Here is a 20,943-nt window from a genome sequence, read left to right on the forward strand (position 1 = left end):
GATGGAACTCGCTGTTATACATCAACCTCTTTCATTATGATCAACCGTCCGACAGCGTGGATAGGAGAACATTATGGAACATTGTTCGACACTATGGAGTACCTAGTAAAAACCTCAACACCATGCGGAATTCGTACGACGGACTAAGTCGTGTGTGAAATACAGTTGACAGACGCATTCAAAGTAAGGACCGGAGTCAGGAAAGGCTGATTACTCTCACCCTTTCTCATTCTTCTGGTGGTTGATTGGATTATGAAGACCTTCACATGAGGGGAGGCACGAAATACAGCGGACAGATTGGATCCAATAAGACGATTCGGACTTTGCAGATGACCTAGATCTTCTTTCTGATACACACAAAAAAGTACATGTGTAGATAGCCAGAGTATTAAAAGCCTCTGCAGTAGTAGGCTTCAACCTACAAAAGAAAAAAAGCAACATCCTGAAATACAGTACAGAGAACATCAACCCAATCACATTTGATGGAGAAACTCTGGAAGAGGTGGAAAGTTTCACTTACTGGATAGCATAATCGATGTACGTGGAGCATCTTATACAGACGTAAAGGTGAGGATTGTCAATGCAAGGACAGCATTCCCACAGTTGAATAACATATGCAACTCAAAATATCTGTTAACCAATAGCAAAGTCACAATCTTCAATACCAATGTCAAGACAGTCCCACTGTATGGAACTGACACTTGGAGAACTACCACAACCATCATCAAAAACGTACAAGTATTTATAAACAATTGTTTACGTAAGATAATCATCGTCCTTTGACCGGATACCATTAGCAACAGCCCATTGTGGGAGATAACAAACCAACTTCCAACTGAGGAGGAAACTAAGAAAAGATGCCAGAAGTGGATAGGACACACATTGAGGAAACCATCAAACTGTGTCATGAGACAAGTGCTAACTTGGAATCCTGAAGAGAGACTGAAAAGTGGAAGTCCAAAGAACACACTGTGCCGTGAATTGGAAGCAGATATGAGTAGGATGAATAGCAACTGTAAAGAACTATAAAGGATTGCCCAAGAAAGGGTTGGATGAAGAAAGCTGGTGAGCATCCTATACTTCTCCATGAGAGGTAACAGGCTTTAGTAAGTAAATAATTGGATTACCACTACATCTTATCGAACATTATGTTTGAAAGCAAATTAAGGGAAAGACTGTTATCATAAGTAACATACTTTCTCATCAAATGCAGCTTGATTCTGAGCTTCGATTGTAGCCAGATTAGTTTCCATCTGTTCCATCATTTCTTTTCTCATTTGGTTTTTAAGATCTTCTATTTCTATAGAAGAACAAGCATACAGTTATATACATAGTCATGGAATAAAATAAATCTACCTTTTGGTGTAAGACCTTTTACGACCACTGATGAAGGTAGTTCAGTAGAGTTTAAGGCTTTCTTTAGACGTTCATTTTCTGCCTGAAAGTGAAAAACAAGAGTATGATGTACAAAACCCAGGACTGATCATAATGTTTTCTTTAAATTCTTGTTTTATGGGCAGTATTATCAGTTTATTAAAAATTTAAATATACATCCATCAGTTACGGTCTATCAGTAAAAAGAAAACGATGTAATTCTTGTGTGGTCTCAATTTTTTTTTTCTTTTGTTTACTAAACGGTAATTCAGATTTCTGATTTACAGATTCATAATTCTGACAATCGGATGCTATTAAGCTAGTGCGTTTTAACTGGAAGGATTAACCGCGTGAAAGCCTCTGTCAAACTATTTTTAATAGTAGCTGATACGGTATATCAGGAGTCAAATAATTAAGAAATGACATAAATGCGTGAAATACTACTAAACGCTGATCACATAATAACTGTATCACTTCGAATCGTAATCTATCATCTCTATAAAGTATGACTAATAAAATAACTTCATCTGTATGTCCTGGTTTTCTTATCTCAACATATTCGGTAGCGTTCAAAAGTGATAAATCTTATAAACTAATTCGGGTTCTTAATTTCATGTGGATTCTATTAATAAAATCTGATGGATAAAATCTTGCTGATGTTCATTTTAGTATAAGAAAAACATGTTTTTACAACTTCAGTGATTCTCAGTTCAGTCATTAAAACAATAAATAAATGACTGTTCTCAATATTAAAATGACTTTTATAAAAAATCCATATTTATGCGGACCATGTCCAGTAATCGTGTAAATTGTTTAGTGTTCAGGAGGATATTCCAATTTATGAACAGGAATATTTAGATGTTATTGAATGAGCAAGCTGCTAATGAAACGATGAACGCTGTGGTGCATTGTGGCCGGGCGATAAATTTTACGAGACTGGATTGTTGACATGAACTTGAAATGAATCGATAACAAGAACAAAACTTCAGGCAAAAAAGTGATTTTTTCTTTCAATAAAATGGCACTCTTTTGTGAAATATATTGAACACAAGAATAGATATAATTTGAAGTCAGATGAAGAATGAACTATTGGGATATATTTATAGTGTTATTTATGTCCCAATGAAATTAATATCTCAATGTTGGTTTTCTTTGTTACTTAACGTATTATAACGTTTTTATCTATATATAAAACCTATAGGTAGCATCATACATATTATGTATATTATTTGATTCTGAATTTCTAAAGAATCTTAGTATCGGCTCCAAATTAAAATATTCGCTAAAATATTAGGCATTAAATGCAGTAAGTTACGATATTGTGTGGAATAGCATCTCAGTGTAAATGCAGATATTTTTTCTTCAAAGGTCATTGGTCAAACAGGAGGTCATTGAACTGGCGGTTGGTTGATTTTGAATACTTTCCGATGCTTTAATACTTGTATTAAAAATAGTGTGTATTTTTCTACATTCAATAAAATAATTATTAAGTTTAGAACGAACATAAAAACTATTCTTATGAACCAATTCAATATCCTTCGGCTTACTCGGAAATTATATCAATCATTGTTCATTTCCCTCATAATCACGCCAACTCTTTCAGCCGATAGTCCCATTACGTTATTTAAGTGAAATCATTGTACAAAATCTCCGAGTGTATCGTCAATACTTAATCATAAACTTTATTTTTTAAATCTAGAAGTAATATTTCGTATGTTTAATTCAACAATATCATATTAAGACATTTATGTAACAGCTCTAAAAGTAAAATCCAGCTGACAAAAAAACAACGAATGTCCTATTCCAAATGATAAATGTTACATTAACCTCCTAGTAATCAAATTCCAAGCAATAATAATCATACATTTCGGATTATAGTGCCTATCATATTACTAACGTGTATTTCAGTGGACTTATCAGGTAAATCTATGTCTAAACAGTAATCACACAACATCACGTATTGATTTAAGTTAGACAGCATTAGAAACTGGCTCAATCCTATAGAGGTTAGACGTTCGCGCGCGGACACAAGGGCACTGATCTTGGTCATATTTGATTGATTCGTGGGCGGACACTGCTACAGAGTTCAGTACTAGATCGAGACAGCTGTGCAATGCTTTCAAGTTTTCAGCGATGCTCTAGATATGATCATTTCGTGATTTAAACTATGCAAATAAACGTTTGTGATATGCTTACTTTTAATTCACGAATTAGTGATTCCATTGGATCTTCATTAATTAAAACTGTATTTTTAATTTGTTTCGCTCGATCTGCATAACGTAACGTGGATAACGTTTCATCGTAATTAATGTCTGCTGGCGATATTGCTGCAATCATAACGGTTTTACTAAATTGTTTTAAACGTGTGTTTACAAACAAAACAACACAATAAAATAATAAGATACTATTTTTATATAACAAATGCATTACAAAAGAAAAGCTAAACTGGGACACAAGATAACACAAATTGAAACATTTATATTAATATCAGTAAGTAGATAATTGCTGATTACAATCTTTGATGAACAGCAAAAGAAAGTTTAATATTTATTTCAGTATTTTGTTCATGTTTTGTACGAACTGATAGAAACACTAGTGAATACATTTGGAGGACTTGATTACATGAGTCAACTGAAAAAGCTTTACAATATAATATATATAATAAAACACAGGTTTATCGACAATTATGTGTCTGTTAGAATTTGATTAGTTCTTATGTGACATTTGACTAAATCATTTTAAATAAACAAATAATTATTAAAGAAGGAAAATTATAAAACACGAGAAATATATAATTAATGGGGTGACAAGTGCAACTGTGAGTATCGTTAATTTGAAATAAAGATATGTGAATAATTATAGAGATATCGAAATAGAAACAGATTCTGCAATGATAATAACAGTAAACATAGTAAATTAGAATTACTTCATAGAAGTAGGAGTGGATGACGAAAGGCAAGAGGCATAATTAAGTAGATAAAACAGAACTACAAGCTAACATCATACTGAAGAAATCCAGCAAACCGTTTTTAGGTGTACAATTCAGGTTTCAAACTATGGAATGTGATGTAAAATAAGTTAAGGTGTACATTTCTTGGTACCTTTAACTAAATTTTGTATCAGAGTCTGAATTTCATAAGTCTACTATGTATTTTGAAATCGGTGAATTAACTGGCTTATGTATGCCTTTTCTTAAACATACTGGCAGATGATCACGAATGCGACAAATACGTGGCCTCGATGAACATCCTACAAGCCTACCTCCACAAAAACAAGTGAACTGGTCAGCTAAGACAACTTATCTTTCATTTGAGGGTATAATAGATGATGACTGTAGTAATTTGCAGTTAAGCGTTTTTCCAATCGATCTCTCCAGACGTCATTTTAGTATTTCACCAGAAATATCTCCCTTAAACCTATGATTTATAAACAATGAATATAACAGACTGAAAGCTCTGCGAAACCCTTGATAGTGTTTTATTCGACAGTATTGCCTTTTCTTGAATTTTCCTCCTCGTTTTGTATAATGACTTTTATTCAAAATTTGTGTAACTATATTTTCACATTTCTCAATCTTCTTTGACAATAGTTACACGTGCCAGAGGAGTTCAAATCTAAAAGGAAATGGTTGTCTAGTGTTTCTTGATGGTCAATTCTTATATAACTTTAAAGGTTAATTCTTTTGAAAACAGCTAGTCGCAAACTACTCATAAATTTCATGAAGTCTTATAAATAGATTTATCATACATAATTAAACTTACCTATTCCCACCCAAAGCGTTTTGTAGTAGTTTAGTAAGTATTGAATCCCGATAAGGAATGACTTTTTTATTTTCAGCTAATGCCTACAGTGAAACACAAAAATATACTTAGAATAAATAAAGTTAAACAAAACAATCTTAAATTTCTTATAAAGATTTATTCGAATGAGATTAACCCGATCTGTCAACTACTACTTACGGATATGACATTACCCAATGCTGATAATGATCGATTGATTTTTGCACCTTCTTTTAAGCGATCTCCAGTCGCTCCTGTGCTTTCGGCTCGTTCAGAACCTGAAAAAATAAACTAGTTTCTTTGGTCTTACTTGATTACATTCATCAAGTAAAAACTATAAACATTATTTTATGTGGTTCTAATAAGATTATAAGGTTATTTACCATCAGAAAGGATAATTTGTATTGAAGAAATTTTTATGTATAGAGATAAGTAAGCATATCAACAATGTACACCTCCCAGCGTAGCTAAGCAAAGGTCTACTGAAGAAAGTGAACAGCTCGATAATGGCCCATTTAATACAAAATGGTCATTGTACCAATATAATCCAATCCTTCACAATTTTTTGCCATAGTCTGTCACACTCAAAGTCCTTCAAACGGCTGAAGCAGTAGCCTTTCAAATTGAGAGACCGGAGCTATATGCACGAAAGAAATATCTCCAACTGCTTATCCTCCCCTGGTCAACCTCAAGGCCAATTAATCAGTGGTAATTTTAGCTATCGAATGACCTAATTTGACTATTGTACTTACAACCTTTATTACACAAATATAATTGTCTCTGTTATCTTTATTCACATATCCTCGTATTACTATAATTATTGGTTCACTCCGTATTCATTCCACTTCATTATGTCTTACCAAGTTTTTACACATTACAGTCTTCCACTAAACCTTTCATCGAATTTGTAATTGCACCATTATTTCTCTTACCCTATCTGACCCATATTTATTCGGATCACGAATCTTAAAATTTCAATTAAGCTGATCCAAGTTAACATCCCACAGAGTCATATCAATATATTGTTTAATAATCCTAAAGTCACATGATACAAATTTAGACGATGCACTTTGCCCTAAACTTAAACACTTAAGATTATCAATTTGGATATATAACTGTAGAATCTGAAGAAAATCTACCGAAAGGAATGTTCTTCTTTCACATATTATGTCATATTAAATTCACTTGGTGTTGTTTTACTTGTATCTTCCCATTGTTATTTAAGACTGCAATTGATCAGTCTCTTGTCGGCCTATGTGCATACTGTGCGGATTGCCTCGATATAGCCTAAAGTGATAAGCTATTTAAGCAAAGATGGATGGTGGCTAGTAGTGGAAACCAGGACGCACGTTTCGTCCTATTTAGGACTCGTCAGCTGGATGTACCTGAATCCCAGAGTTGATGTTCACTCTGGGACTCGAACCCAGTACCGTTCGCTTCATACTGTTGTATAAAATGAACTTCTCTAATGATTGTTAATTATGTCATAAATTATTTAAGGAAGAATGTATCAAGCCTTTTGATTTAAACTACATTACAATTTTTGAACTTCCAAACAAGTTGTCACTCTTTAATGTGTCAATCACTTAGTAATCGACAAATATTTTAATATTTCGAAACTGAATATACTTGTCAGCTTAAACGTTATTAGAGAAAAAAACAACAAAATGTATGTAGTTCATCAAATTCTTCAGCCAGTGTAATTCCTTACTTGTTAATATAATGAAAACTAATCGTACGATACCAGCTTACATTTGACAATATGAAGATTCTAATAAAAATCATTGCTTGGGGTTTCGAAGATGATTCACAAGATATATACAACATTAAATAATTTGAAATTATTGCTTATTGGTTGTGGTTCAGCTAATATAATGAAACAAATCTGTTAAGGAACTAATTTTGCAGCTAATGATATAGTGCTTTGATTTAATTTCAGAGAAACTTCATTGAATATCATGTATTTATTAACTACAGGCCATGTCGGTAGATACGGATGTTGTATAGCAACTCAAGCCAGTGTATATGTATACCAACTTTAGGTTAATCATGACTAACTTAATGATAGGTCATCGATTTTCAATCAGTACAGAATTACCCAACCCAATCACACTTGATGGAGAAACTCTGGAAAGTTTCACTTATCTGGGTAGCATAATCGATGTACGTGGAGCATCTTATACAGACGTAAAGGTGAGGATTGTCAATGCAAGGACAGCATTCCCACAGTTGAATAACATATGCAACTCAAAATATCTGTTAACCAATAGCAAAGTCACAATCTTCAATACCAATGTCAAGACAGTCCCACTGTATGGAACTGACACTTGGAGAACTACCACAACCATCATCAAAAACGTACAAGTATTTATAAACAATTGTTTACGTAAGATAATCATCGTCCTTTGACCGGATACCATTAGCAACAGCCCATTGTGGGAGATAACAAACCAACTTCCAACTGAGGAGGAAACTAAGAAAAGATGCCAGAAGTGGATAGGACACACATTGAGGAAACCATCAAACTGTGTCATGAGACAAGTGCTAACTTGGAATCCTGAAGAGAGACTGAAAAGTGGAAGTCCAAAGAACACACTGTGCCGTGAATTGGAAGCAGATATGAGTAGGATGAATAGCAACTGTAAAGAACTAGAAAGGATTGTCCAAGAAAGGGTTGGATGAAGAAAGCTGGTGAGCATCCTATACTTCTCCATGAGAGGTAACAGGCGTAAGTAAATATGTAAGTCAGCTTCACCATCTACGATTGTCATTGATGCGTACCGGCAAGGGAGTTTCCCAAAAATTTAAACGTAAGGGATGGTTTTAAATAGAAAGGCACAATATTTAATATTTTGGTAAGATTATCAAATGGTGTTGTTTGTCGGCCACTGATCTTTTTCAAATATAGATAATCTCCGTTGCCGAGCTGTGTTGCAGCTCGATATCGTCGAACAGCTCGCGTTATGTTTGCTGGTTTGGTTTCTGCGCTTTAAGATAGCTCACAGAACTGTTTATTTTAGGGATATATTTTCTGCAATGCAACAAATTGATGACATAATAAGATCAGTTGATTTCCTCTCCTGCTTTTCATCTGCTCTTCGTAATTCCGTACTGATATCTTGTCTTTTTTCTACGAAAAACTGTAGCCAGCCAACTCACTGCTTAGTGATGTTAAGGCTGCTTTTCCTAGAATCCCTACTGATCTGTGACAAACTAACAAATGACTATCGATGAGACTGGATCTAGTACATTCAAGTAATCACAATATATGTAGTTGGATACCGCTAAAGACTCAAAACCGTGCTGAGGAAACAATAAGCAAGCTCAAAGAAGTTCTTTTGTTGACACTAGATTATCACAAGTTATTGGATATCGAACGTACGAATGTTATGGTAATACAAGCGAGGTGTTATGAATCTAAATGATTTGTAAACCACCATTTGGTAGCAGCACAGACAGGTTGGTATTTATTATGTTTATGACACGTATTTAGACGACGAATTAACGTCCACCCAAGATGGATGAAAGAAATCTTGTCCACTGATATTGGTCCGGGTTCTTATGAATGTGATGAATCATTTACACGAAGAAACGCCATAAACACTCCCAATTTAAAAAATAATATATCAGGCTGGAAAAGGGAGTATGAAGTGCAGCGTAATGCCACCATACCGAATTTATTCAGTCGAAATCTAAAACTATCAAAGGAATCTCAGGTAGATGTTATATATTTTAAACGTTTTGATAAGATAGATGTTGATAATGGTGTTATGTGATGATTTTTGGATATGAACACATTTTTTGACAACCTGTTGGCATGATTGTTATTGAACTTTTATGTCGTCCATTACTTTTTGAGCAATAAATCTACCCAACAAATATTCCTATAGGAATTCAGTTTGCCAACCTATCATGCATATACAAACAGTGGTAATCCGCCTACTACATATGATTTATTGATCTAGAGTAACTAAAATGGATTTAGTAACGTTATCCAAAGCTACCCAGCAACAAACACCATACATATGGACTCATTTGGAAAACTTAAACCATATAAAATGAGTTTAGATTCATGAATCTAAAAGTATTTTGAAAGATTTGAGGTTATATGATTCAATTTGTATCATATTTCAAGGCATCTAAATAGTTAACGCGAAGGATATAATTTTTTAGTGTGATAAGTTTGAATTTTCGTTGAGATGCCTATAAATGCTAAAGATCAGTTTCAATTTCAGTTTGGAAAGAACAGGAGACTTGATGGCCTGTTTTGGTCCTGGAAATGATGGTTTCTTGATTGATTCAACTTTCTTTTGGAAGAGTCGAACGATGAAGCCCCAATCACGTGCTAAAGTAATCACTTTCACTGGTTGATAGTCAGCTGACAAATAATTTGTTCTGGGTTTGTGAACTTTTCTGGAGTGTCCTCGTAAATTCTCTGTTTTGGAAGACAAGAAAAATGAGGGCATATCAGGTGCAAATTTATCACTAAGTGATTTGAAAACTAATCAAGTCGCCTCTAGTTCTGCGATATCACAACGGGAGTATGTTTAGCTTGGCCAGTCGAACATTATACGGGTGCTTCGCTATTCCGGGAATCAGCTCAGTTGCTGTTCCCTGAACTTCTTCCAAAAGCTCACTGTCTATTTTTAAGCAGGGGCTATCCGCTTATATGCACTACTCAAGTTTAGGACGCACGGACACTATATACAAAGTAAAAAAGTTTTAGCGTCGACATGACTGAAGGCCTTACGTATTGACCATGAGGTCTTAAAACCTTTGGCAGCCATTGCATGGCAGTGTGCATTAGTCTTTACGTCTTGGCTAACGTTGAATCCTAAGTCATTGTGTATCTGGACAACAGGTAGCTCGGTGTTATTCATCGTGTATGTATCTGTACCTTGATAACTGATTTGCATCACAATACTTTTGGACGTATTTATCGGCAACTGGCAGGTTTGAAACCATTCAGATAGTTTCTCCAGATCATTCTGGAGTTCTAAGCTATCACTTTTAAATTGTATCCCTCTCCATATCTTGGCATCGTCAGTATATAGCACGAGTGATGATGATAGTAGGCAAGGAAGGTCACTTAGATACAAGGGGAATAACACTGGACCCAAAACTGTACCCTGGAACACTCCACCAAGCACAGTTTCCCAGCTAGACAACTTGGAGTTCACCCGTACCTTCTGTTGGCGCCCAACTAGGAAGTCTCTTATCCACATCAATAGATTGCCTCCAACCTCGACATTTCTTAACTTATATAACAGCCAGTTGTGCGGAACTTTGTCGAAAGCTATGCTGAAGTCAGTATAGGCCACATCTACAGGTAATTTTTGGTCCTTTAGAGCGTACCAGTTTTTAAGAGTCACTAAAAAGTTAGTGATACAGGAATAACCTGTTCTAAAACCGTGTTGCTTTTTTCGGAAGGATCCGGTTTTAATCGAGGTACTTAAACAGCTCCTTCAGAATAATCTTCTCTAAAATCTTAACAACCACACTAGTTAGGCTAACGGGTCAGTAATTCTCAGGTTTATGTTTTGTATCTGTTTTGAAGGCAGGACTAACTATGGCGTTCTTCTAGTCTTTTGGTAAACGACCGTGGGTTACGGATAGATTAAAGCATATACTTAAAGGGTTCGCGACGAAGTTAGCTAATTCCTTTAGTAACCTAGGATGTGGTTATCGGGTCCCATGGATTTGTCTATGTCTAGCTTACTTAGCAGACCAAAGAAGTCGAGTTCTTTAATAGTCACGCTGTTTAGTGTTTGTGTTGGGGGGGGGGTTGCATGGCCTGACGGGGTGTTTCTATGGTATATACATTGATGAAGTAGTTCAAGAATACTTGAGCCTTACCAAAGTCGTCCTCCACTAATGATGAGGCGCTACTGTCTCCCCATAGTGCAGTAGTATTTCCTCTTCCTTTTGTCCTTTGGTTTATATAGGAATACAAACGTTTAGAATATTCTATGAGTTCCTTGACAATTTTCTCTTCGTACAACCTTCTAGACTTACGAAGGGTCGAGGCACAGGTATTCTGAGCTTCTCGATACTGAGATTTTGTCTCATCAGTCCCCATTAACCTAAATCTATCCCACATTTTTCTTCTCTTACGGAGAAGAATGCGAACCTCCTTACTGAACCATGGTGAAGAGTTTCTCGGCCCCCTTGGTGTGTTCAAGTGATGTGGGATGCAATAACTTTTAAGTATAAATTTCGAAATACGTCCAAAGCCGTTTCAATTGAGGACTCTGGGTCTATTGTCTAATCTACTAACGATGCTGAGTGCATGATATCAGGTATGTTTGCTTTCCACACTTTAGGTCTGGATTGAGCTGACGCGTGCTCGTGATTGACAGTTATATGAAAGTCAAAAGTTAAAACTGCGTGATCACTTTTACCTAGGGGCGGCATATAGTGGAGGTTTGCAACGTCATCCTCATAATGGGTCATTATAAGATCTAGTAAGGATGATTTAGAGTTCGGGTCGTACGTAGTCGCTTTTTTCACATGTTGTACTAGGGTACATGTGATAACCGCAACAAATGGTTCCTGCTCAAAGGAATTATCTGACAATTCAGTTCGCAGGTTTTTCTAGTCTACCATGGGTTCATTAAAGTCTCCTAGGATTAGATATTGACCACTTTGTGACCAAGTATTGAGAATGCTTAGCAAGACCTCATTTACCTCACAGCTTGGACTACGGTGGACCAAACCAATCAGCAGCTCTTGTCCCTTGCATTTCAAGCGGCAACTAACTAATTCACACGTCCCACTCTCATGGGATACACTGTCAATAATAGCAAATGAGATAGCATTCCTAATGAATAGAGCTACTCCCCCTCCTTTACGCTTTTGGATTCTGTCGGCTATTACTAACGTGAAACACTCAAAATTAAGTTCCATACTTTTTAAAGGCTGCTTCAACCACATTTCTGTGACTGCGATTATATCTGAGTTGGTAGAGTCAATTTGTACACCTAGTTTCGACCGCTTATTCAGCAAGCTTCGGGCATTTGTGTAACAGATCCGAAGCCTATTTAAATGGCTTCGTGCTGCACCCAGGGTGGCTTCGACATCATTCTCTGTCGAAGCCTCACAACCCGAAAATTTACCATTTTTAGGTCCGTTTCACCAGCGTCTAACCTATGTTGTAGTTCTTTTTTGGCTTCCCGTCTTTTTACACAGTCTGCCAGCGGCAAGTCCTTACGGACAAAAGCTCCTGAGCCCTTTAATTTGTGTCCATCCCGTAAAATTAAGTCCCGTTCATAAGAAGATTTGTATACAACTTTAGGCAGCCTGGTTTGATTTGTTTTTAAGTTCGCTTGACTACCTAGTCTATACACCTTTAGCAAAATGTCTCTGGAAATACTTTGAGGTGTAATTTGATTTAGTAGCTGTTTTATCAACCCAATGTCGTGCTCAAAGCGAGCTTTAGTTTCAGAGCTTTCACTCTCCGTGATTCTATGAAAAATAACTGACCTGTCACTGTGATCAGTTTTCAATTTCTCGACTACTTTTGGAGGGTAGGATTTTCTTTTATATCGTTATGTCGTTTCTTGCCTACGACCTGTATCCATTCGTCAACTTTCGTTGGAGTAGCAACCACAGTCGCGTCAAACATACTGTGGGATTCCGGAGGGTTATCGATGACTTTGGAAGTCAGGTTGTGTTTCCTGCTAGAAACAGATAGAGCCTTGCGATTGCGATTTTTAGGTGTTTCCTGCCTGACACTATTTAGAGGACAGGGGAAAGAGGAAAATTCTTTTCTTGAGTTTTTAATTAAGACAGACCACTTTGAAGACGGTATTTCCTCCTTTGACCGACGTGAGTCAGCTGTTTCCGAGCTAACTTGAGGCGGCTTTACATCAATCTGTGTGTCGACAGTGCGAGTGATGTCCGATGTGTCCCGACCTCGCTTGCTTAAACATTTTTTTGCATCATTTGCCATTGGCATGGCCTCGGTTAGCAAGCTGTTTGCATCCGAACAGCACTGCTGACATAGCCATACGCAACCGTTTTTATTAAACCGTTTGAAAGCCGCAGGCGTCAAATTCGTGCACACTTCATCGTACCAGCCTTTGCACTCATCGCACCGCATGCCACTTTCAACGAGATATCGACAGCCCAGACGTTGGCAATTGCTTTTCTTGCGCTGTCCAGTCATTGGACAGAAGTTTTAAAAAAAAAACTAGATAAAACAGTACCCAGAGACAAAAGTGATCTATGACCAAAAATAGTGGAAAACTGTAAATTGTTAGAACCAAAGTACCAACAAATACAATAGAAAATAAAGTACTCAAAAGTACCGATGATAAACTACTTTAAAAACAAAAACAATATCCTTATCGGATACTTTAACTGAAATAAGTTAAATTAAAGTATAAAGAGTAGTCTTGATACGTAATAAACTATCAAAACAATAGGATTTACTCAGCGAGGAAAAATACCACTGTCCTTTTAAATAGCGCGCGCAAGGATGCGACAGGCGGTCAGAGTTTGGGAACGCCTTTATACGTAGCACCTTGACAACGGAAACACATCAACCTAGTCAAATCGGAAGTCAGAAATGAAGGGATTTGAAGACATATTTAAAAATATATCGGTATGTCGAAAAGCGTTTGGTCTAATCTGGATAGCAGCTGCAAGGGACGCATAGCACGGTTCACCCAATCGTAATCGGGTTCAGATAAGTGAGTGAGAGCCTTCAGCTAAGTTGTGCACTATAAACCCAGTGAGATCAGCATCAACGTCGAAGACTTACAAAATTATTTATTATGGGGGCTTATTCACCTCTACACGCCTATATCAATCAGAGAGTCTCAGGACATACTTTCGTAGTTTTTCAACCTAATCAAAGCAAATATTCAGCCTTCTGAAATTAAGTTCAAAGTAGCTCACACAATTTATTTACCGCCACAATCCAAACACAAAAGGTTTGTAAATACTTTATTCAGTATTCTTTGTTAGGTAGTCTCTTCATTTTTTTCTTCACTACATTTTTGTTTTGAGTAAAACAACCGGTCATCAACCACTCGTTTGTACAGTTCGATAAACGTTTTATATATGTGCAACATGAAGTTAACTCAACTTTTATATATATTTTAATACATATTTTTTCGGAAAACTTTTTTTTAAAGCAAAGAAATCTTGGACCTGGTCGGTATAACCTACCAAGAGAAATTCAGACAAAGGGAACCTCAGAATCCATAGGACCCATAAATACAACTGCAGGTCGCTTTTCGGAACTCAGAGGAGTAAACATCAAGCCTTTTAAAATTACTTTTATGAATTCTTTACTCAGAATGATACTCCAGGAGTGGGTACTTATGGAATGAAAGGTGATCCATATCTTTATAAAGAATTAATGGATGCGAAACACAAATCATGTTGCACAAAAGGCTTATTAGAATGTGGTGGGGATGGGAGTCGTTCTTTACCGTTGACAGTAATTTAATTGATGGTTCAAACTAACGTTTATCAATAAGGGGTGTAATGTTGCGCCAGGTACCTACGAAATCAGTGGTTCGGTACAGAAACTACTGGATAAAAAAACCGGGAAACGCGGACCTTATGATTTGATGACTGGACCGAGAAGCTTTACTTATGTGAGAAAAAGTTTTGATATTCTATTTCAAATATTTACTTATATTCCTATCGGAATTTTGTTTGCTGAAATTAGACTTATCTAGTATTTTTCACCTCATGACTGATACTTTGATTATATTTGTCCATCTGCTAAGATGGGATTATTATTCTCCCTATTTTCACTCATTCTTGGTATGCCTGATCTAGATAGTTGGGGGAAACAAAACTACCTAGCATTCGTCACAAATAATTGGGAAGTTAACCATAAAATGAAAATTAATTAAACTGGACAATATTGAAAAATAGTTTGTTCGAGATATGTTATCCTTATTCAAGCATATATATACGTAATACAATAAACAGATATAGAAAGATAACTATCTTGTTGACCGGCAACAATGCCTTTACCACGATTATTTCATGCCCTTTGTGTAGAAATGTTTTGAAGATTAAATGTAGAAAATAGCAGATAGGAGCAAAAATGTATAGAAAAGTTAGCTTGAAGAAATATGTCTTTAGCTAACTTTGAAGTTAAACAGGGTATGAAGCATCAAGCTTACTTACTTTTGCCTTCTATTTTTCACAACTCAGTTGTTTTATCCCTCAACAACTTTTCAGACTTCTGAATACCCAGAACCAGGAACCTATTCATTAACATCATTTACATCCAATCTTTTGCGACCAGAAAAAAAGTATACAGGGATGTTTCGTAGACTTGTTGTTGACCAAAGAAAAATGGATCAGTGCTATTCTGCTAGGATGCAAAACGACCTCGTAAAATCTAAGGTAAGACTAATGTGCTTGGTAAATTCTTTTAGTTTTCCAGTAGTTAGTAAAATTTCTTAGTTGAATAATGAGCAATGAAAATGTATTCAAAATATGAATATCCTAAATAAAACATCCTCCCAAATAACCGCACCGTATTCAATAAAACTAACATGTTTATGATCTAGTTTACCGTGAAACCAGGTGATGCTTTTAATCACATTAAGTTAGCTTACTGAAGAAGGCTCAACAATTCAAAAGCTTATAACAACGTCACGAAACTTCAACCATTAATCACTTATCAACTCCCTTTACTTAATTGATCATTGCCCAAACAACGTAAAATTCACATGTATGCCATGCAAAATTTAGGCAACAACGTAATGATATTCAGACAAAACAAGAGGATCACTAAGCCAAATAGGGAATATAATACTTGAATTTTGAGCTAGCCTACTAGTTATAGCATTTTTCCCATGATCACATTTTATAAATATCACGAACCAATAATGACATGTAGTTATGTTTGTTGGGTTTCGCTTTATTTTTTTAAAGATAGGACCAGGATATTATGATCCCAAATATCTAGATGACAAGGATAAAAGTTTTAATCATCAAGCTCCTCCATTTTTGTCCAGCGCCTCTCGTAATTCACACTCAATATTTACCAGTAGACAGGTAATTGTTTTTTTATTGAACTGATTCCTTTACATATTTAAAGGAAACAACAAACTTTCAAACATCGGACACTAAATAAAAACTGTTACATTCTTTTTACAATCTGCTTATTTTTGTACTGGTGTATCAGCGTAAATTTGCAGGTAATTGACTCGCAGTATTTGAACAGATAATCAAACGAAGCTTCTTGTTTCTCTTGTGACTTACAATATCGAATTTTGATACTGATATACAACCTTCTTATGTATAGGCTCAACCGGCTATCTGGGCGAAAACACTGAGAATGAGAAAGAAGTTTGCTGGTCAAACAGAAATTGGTATCCGTGCCTTCTCATATATAAATCCACTAATAGTGTATGTCTCAATCTTTGGAAATGCAAACCAGTCAGTCGCGTACACTTATCAATACAGATCAAATCAGTTCTTTTAAAAACTGTTGGAATAGTAACATTACATTTAATAAATATCTTAACAGAAGATTCATCTGTGCCTTGAGTATAGTTAAGTAAAGCTCCTATTTAGTAGATATATAGTTGATATTTGGAACACACATAAAAGCCTCAAATATATAAATTTCTGTACAGGTGATGTCAACCATTTTAATGAGGCACATATTTTCAGAAAATAATTATGACCTGTTAAAATTATAACCTATAGGCTATTGGACGGTATTTAACTAGTCTATAACTAAAAAACAATTTCTTTGTTTCCTACTAAACATTAGAAAACTGTAGAGTAGTATTGACGGACTCAATATTTAAATAAGTTCATGTTAATTATTGTACCTGAAAGCTCTGGGTGTAATCGGTATTCCTGAAACTTCATGGATAAGGACTTGCAATATGAGTCAAAGTGACTGATTATTTCAAATTAGTTTTCAGTGGTTTCTTCCTGACGTTGTTATACGATAAACGTAACTCAAATTATCAGGTAATGGGTTACCCATATTGAAATAGGTTGCAATGAATATATTTGTATAAACAAGAAGCTATGAATTCATCAGTTGATTGCATGCGATAAGCTATTATACAGCATGAAAAAACTACTCATAAAATGACCACTCAGATTAATAATTTACTGATGAGCAATGATAATTATCAAGAATGGGTTTAAAGTTTTCCTATTCACTGTTTGAAGTGATCCAAAGTTATTTTCCTTAAACTTAATGTGTCTTTCAACATTAAATTCTTCTCAAACTGATACTGCATTGTTAACTGAAGATCATTTTCTTTTCAATTTATTATTACCTGAATCTTTAGAATATAACTTCATTGAGTGATAGATAGTCATTTTTTCTAACCTATAAATATACTTGGGGTTGTATTTCACTTATATAGGTTAATCAAGTTATAAAGATAAATGTCTGCTACCTATTAAATGAATAAGTATAATTCGATATTGTAAAAAAACGTTATTATCTTCCTACTCCAGAGTCCAGTTGGTCCTGGACGTTACAATTCAGAAAATTATGATCGGTCACGGTGTGTATGGGGTGCTATGTGTTCTTTTGACTCTACTTCATCAGCACGTTTAAGTCTAAAAGAAGCTTCAAAATTAAGGTAGTTTGCAATTTTTATTTCAAAATTTATGATTTATTTTCATTATGGAATTATTATTACGTGATTATTAATCAATAAGAAGGAAATATATAAGATATACACCGACAATTTCGACAGAATAAAAATAATATCTAATTTACCCATAATCTGAATCTATGGACTTAAAAATGATATCGAGAAATTATTAACCACTGTAATCATAGAAGCTTGTTAAGGTCTATATACCATCGCATAAGTTTATTTATTTATCTCAACAAATCAATCAATATATTGTGTCAGATACTATAAAAATACTTTGTTTTCTAATCATGGAAATAAAGTTTCTTGGAAACTCAGATAAACGTCAAAAGATTTGATAAACAAGAAATTATACTTTAACGTTTAAATATTTAGATACATTACATACTAGTTTTCAGTTGTCATCTACACATTCACGCTATATTTACCGTCAATGACAAGCTTGATTTATTTACTCATAAAAATATCCTCATAATTTTTGTTGACTTTCAGCTATTACTTATATTATTAAAAAGGATGTATGTCTGTCGAATTGGCAAGTTGACTGCTTGTGGTTTATTGCTGAAATATAAGTCTAGCCTTTCCCACAATTTATGATTTGTTAAATAGACATATCAAATTAAAATGACCTAAAATACCATATCAGTTAGAGTTTATTGCACTGAGACAGCACAGAAAAAGATCTTCATGAATAGGAAACGAGAAATTATATTTAGAATAATAGAATCTAATAAATTAAAAATGAAGACTGAATAGATTTGACTGCTACTCACAGTCACTTTGTGATATAATACAGTGTTTTTGTCCATAATATTCAGAGGGATCTACCAAGCATTCTAGACAATTCCACAAAACAGTCGAATCTATCCTAATGTATAGTGTTATATATAACATACAGAAAACAAGTAGAAAAGCAATCAATATAGAGATTATCAGTACACGCTTGTGGAGATTGTTGAGCTCTAATTGCGATCATGAACTGATTAATGTTAGAACAACATTGAAGTTAGACATTAACACCGTTGGATGACATCTCAGTGGTCTAAAGGTTATGCCTGAATCCGGTGTGCGGGATTGTGGGTACTCACTGCTGAGGAGTCCCATATTAGGACGAAACGGCTATCCAGTGCTTCCAGGTTCTCGATGGTGGTCCAACATTTATCAGTTCATTATCTCAATTAAAGTAGAGATTATCTGAAAGTTTAATTAAAATTATTGACAAAATTTGAAAATAGCAATTCACGAATGTAAACTATTAGTATGAGTGCAAATCTATTTCAAGTATTCAATAATTTATATAGATCTGCAATTAAACTTATGTCTTAATTTTCATAAACTCAACTGTTCGTCTGTATTCCATTATTTCTTAGAGAGAGATTACGTCCACTCAATGTAACATTTCATGAAAAGTCACTCATCATCAACAACAACAGGCCACGTGCTATTCCACTGATTGCTTAATTGTCAAAGCTACAAATGGAAGTAACGCACATTTTAAATTGTTATATTACATACTGCACTGTTTTCATCAACATAAAATAAATAAATAAACGAATCATATTCCGAAAATCATTGCAGAAAATATGCTAATATTTAATCATTGTAGTGATCATTTTTATACTTGTAGATTATACATCGATAATCACGTCTTATAGTAATAACTTTAGTTCATTGTTTACTATTATTATTATTATTATTATTATTATTATACATGATGACCATGACAGTCTGAAATAAATCACAACATACTTTAGTTCCTTCATTTACTATTGGTGACTTCATGAATAATGTGTTTTCACCCAGCCTCTTTTGAATGCTTGAATGAGCATTCTTGATCACATATATATTTGATTTAGACTTTCAAAGTTTTCCAAACATGTTTATCTAATTTTCATGGGTGTTTACTTCATATTGAAATAAATTTTATTGAACGTTTGAATTAGATTATTATTTTACCAATAGTTTCCTGTTAGTTTATAACGCTAACATGAAGCATAGGCCTGTAATGTTAAATAAATTTGTAGGCAAGCAAATGATCTACTCAGTAACTGCAAATATGTTTTAATTTGTATCAATTTTAAACTATGATTTCACGTCATATGTGTTTCATGACGTAAATATTAGGATCTGGTTTCCAATAGTATCCTATATGAAATCAGTATGTAATGAATACAACGTTCAAATATTATAATCACTATTCCTATTATTACTAAAGAGATCATTTTATTATGGCAAAAAATAAGTTAGTATGTGACTTAGTAAATTTATGGAGAAACATTTTCACTTTACTTGCACATAATGTTCAGCACAATTAGGATAAAATTTACTTTGAATATCAATAATACATGAATTAAGTCAGAGTGATATTTTTATGATGAACGGTGATAATAAAAGATCTTTGTCTATCCCATAAGTGAGATGTATATGTGTATTGACACGTTATAAAGTTGGTTGATTATGCAATATATAGAAATCAATAATAATGATTAGTTTTAGTACTGTACTACGTAAGAGAGTGTTAACATGATAAGCCTTCGGTCTTTTTCTGATTACAACGAAACCTAATAGTTCGTGAGTTACCAAAATAATAAATGGCTTCATTAAATGAAAACGATGTTTGCTATTTTAAGCCATGTAAGAATGTATAACTTCCTGTTTAAAACCCATTTATAACCATAATTTGTAATAAGAGATTTAGGGTAACATAATTTGAAACTGAATGCAGTGATATAGAAGATTTCGCTCTTTGTTTACTCACAGGTAAAAAGTTTTAGTAATAACTCACACTTCCTATCTTTTAACTTCATGTACGCTTTTCGAACCATATTTTCTATTTTTCACTACTATTAGTTCTGCTAATATTATTCCACTATTTTTTTATTGTCATCTTATTTTTATCACCTTAGTCTTCACAACAAATGCTGTAACATGAACCAATACACATTTTTTACAGTGTCCCATGTAATTTATGAATGATCAATTGATTAGATTTCTTAAATATATTTGTTTCGATCAGTTAATTGTTGACTAGAGAAACAAATATGTTGCTAAATAAGTGTGATAGTAACAACTGGTTTTTTATGACAATTTATGTAGTTACTTATGATGAATTCTCATTCTTTGTACATTATTTCAGTGAATAAAAATTATACTGAGATATTGTTCGACGTGATTTTCGACAC

General features: G+C 34.4%; 2 protein-coding genes across 3 annotated transcripts; one reads left to right on the plus strand and one right to left on the minus strand.

Moving 5' to 3' along the window:
* Nucleotides 1-1,181: 1,181 nt before the first annotated feature.
* KIF17_3 (Kinesin-like protein kif17) lies at nucleotides 1,182-7,135 on the minus strand (the record flags this gene model as incomplete). The annotated part of the gene is made up of 6 exons (XM_051218686.1): nucleotides 1,182-1,300; nucleotides 1,357-1,438; nucleotides 3,571-3,721; nucleotides 5,136-5,218; nucleotides 5,334-5,431; nucleotides 7,129-7,135. 6 exons carry the CDS (start codon nucleotides 7,133-7,135, stop codon nucleotides 1,182-1,184), a joined length of 540 nt encoding a protein of 179 aa, XP_051070674.1.
* A 1,439-nt stretch (nucleotides 7,136-8,574) lies between these two features.
* Nucleotides 8,575-19,926, plus strand: MS3_00002978 (uncharacterized protein; the record flags this gene model as incomplete). Of its 2 annotated transcripts, XM_035730605.2 has the most annotated exons (9): nucleotides 8,575-8,612; nucleotides 8,647-8,869; nucleotides 14,294-14,410; nucleotides 14,458-14,601; nucleotides 14,642-14,761; nucleotides 15,360-15,527; nucleotides 16,062-16,184; nucleotides 17,616-17,743; nucleotides 19,132-19,926. In XM_035730605.2, the coding sequence occupies 9 exons, from the start codon at nucleotides 8,575-8,577 to the stop codon at nucleotides 19,220-19,222; spliced, it is 1,152 nt and encodes a 383-aa protein (XP_035586783.1). In that variant the 3' UTR covers nucleotides 19,223-19,926. The 2 variants fall into 2 exon arrangements, with proteins under 2 accessions (XP_035586783.1, XP_051070675.1); XM_051210659.1 differs by lacking the exons at nucleotides 8,575-8,612; nucleotides 8,647-8,869 and adding an exon at nucleotides 9,282-9,503.
* Between the last annotated feature and the right edge of the window lie 1,017 nt (nucleotides 19,927-20,943).

Source organism: Schistosoma haematobium, chromosome ZW (assembly GCF_000699445.3).
Source record: "Schistosoma haematobium chromosome ZW, whole genome shotgun sequence".
NCBI classification, from domain to species: domain Eukaryota; kingdom Metazoa; phylum Platyhelminthes; class Trematoda; order Strigeidida; family Schistosomatidae; genus Schistosoma; species Schistosoma haematobium.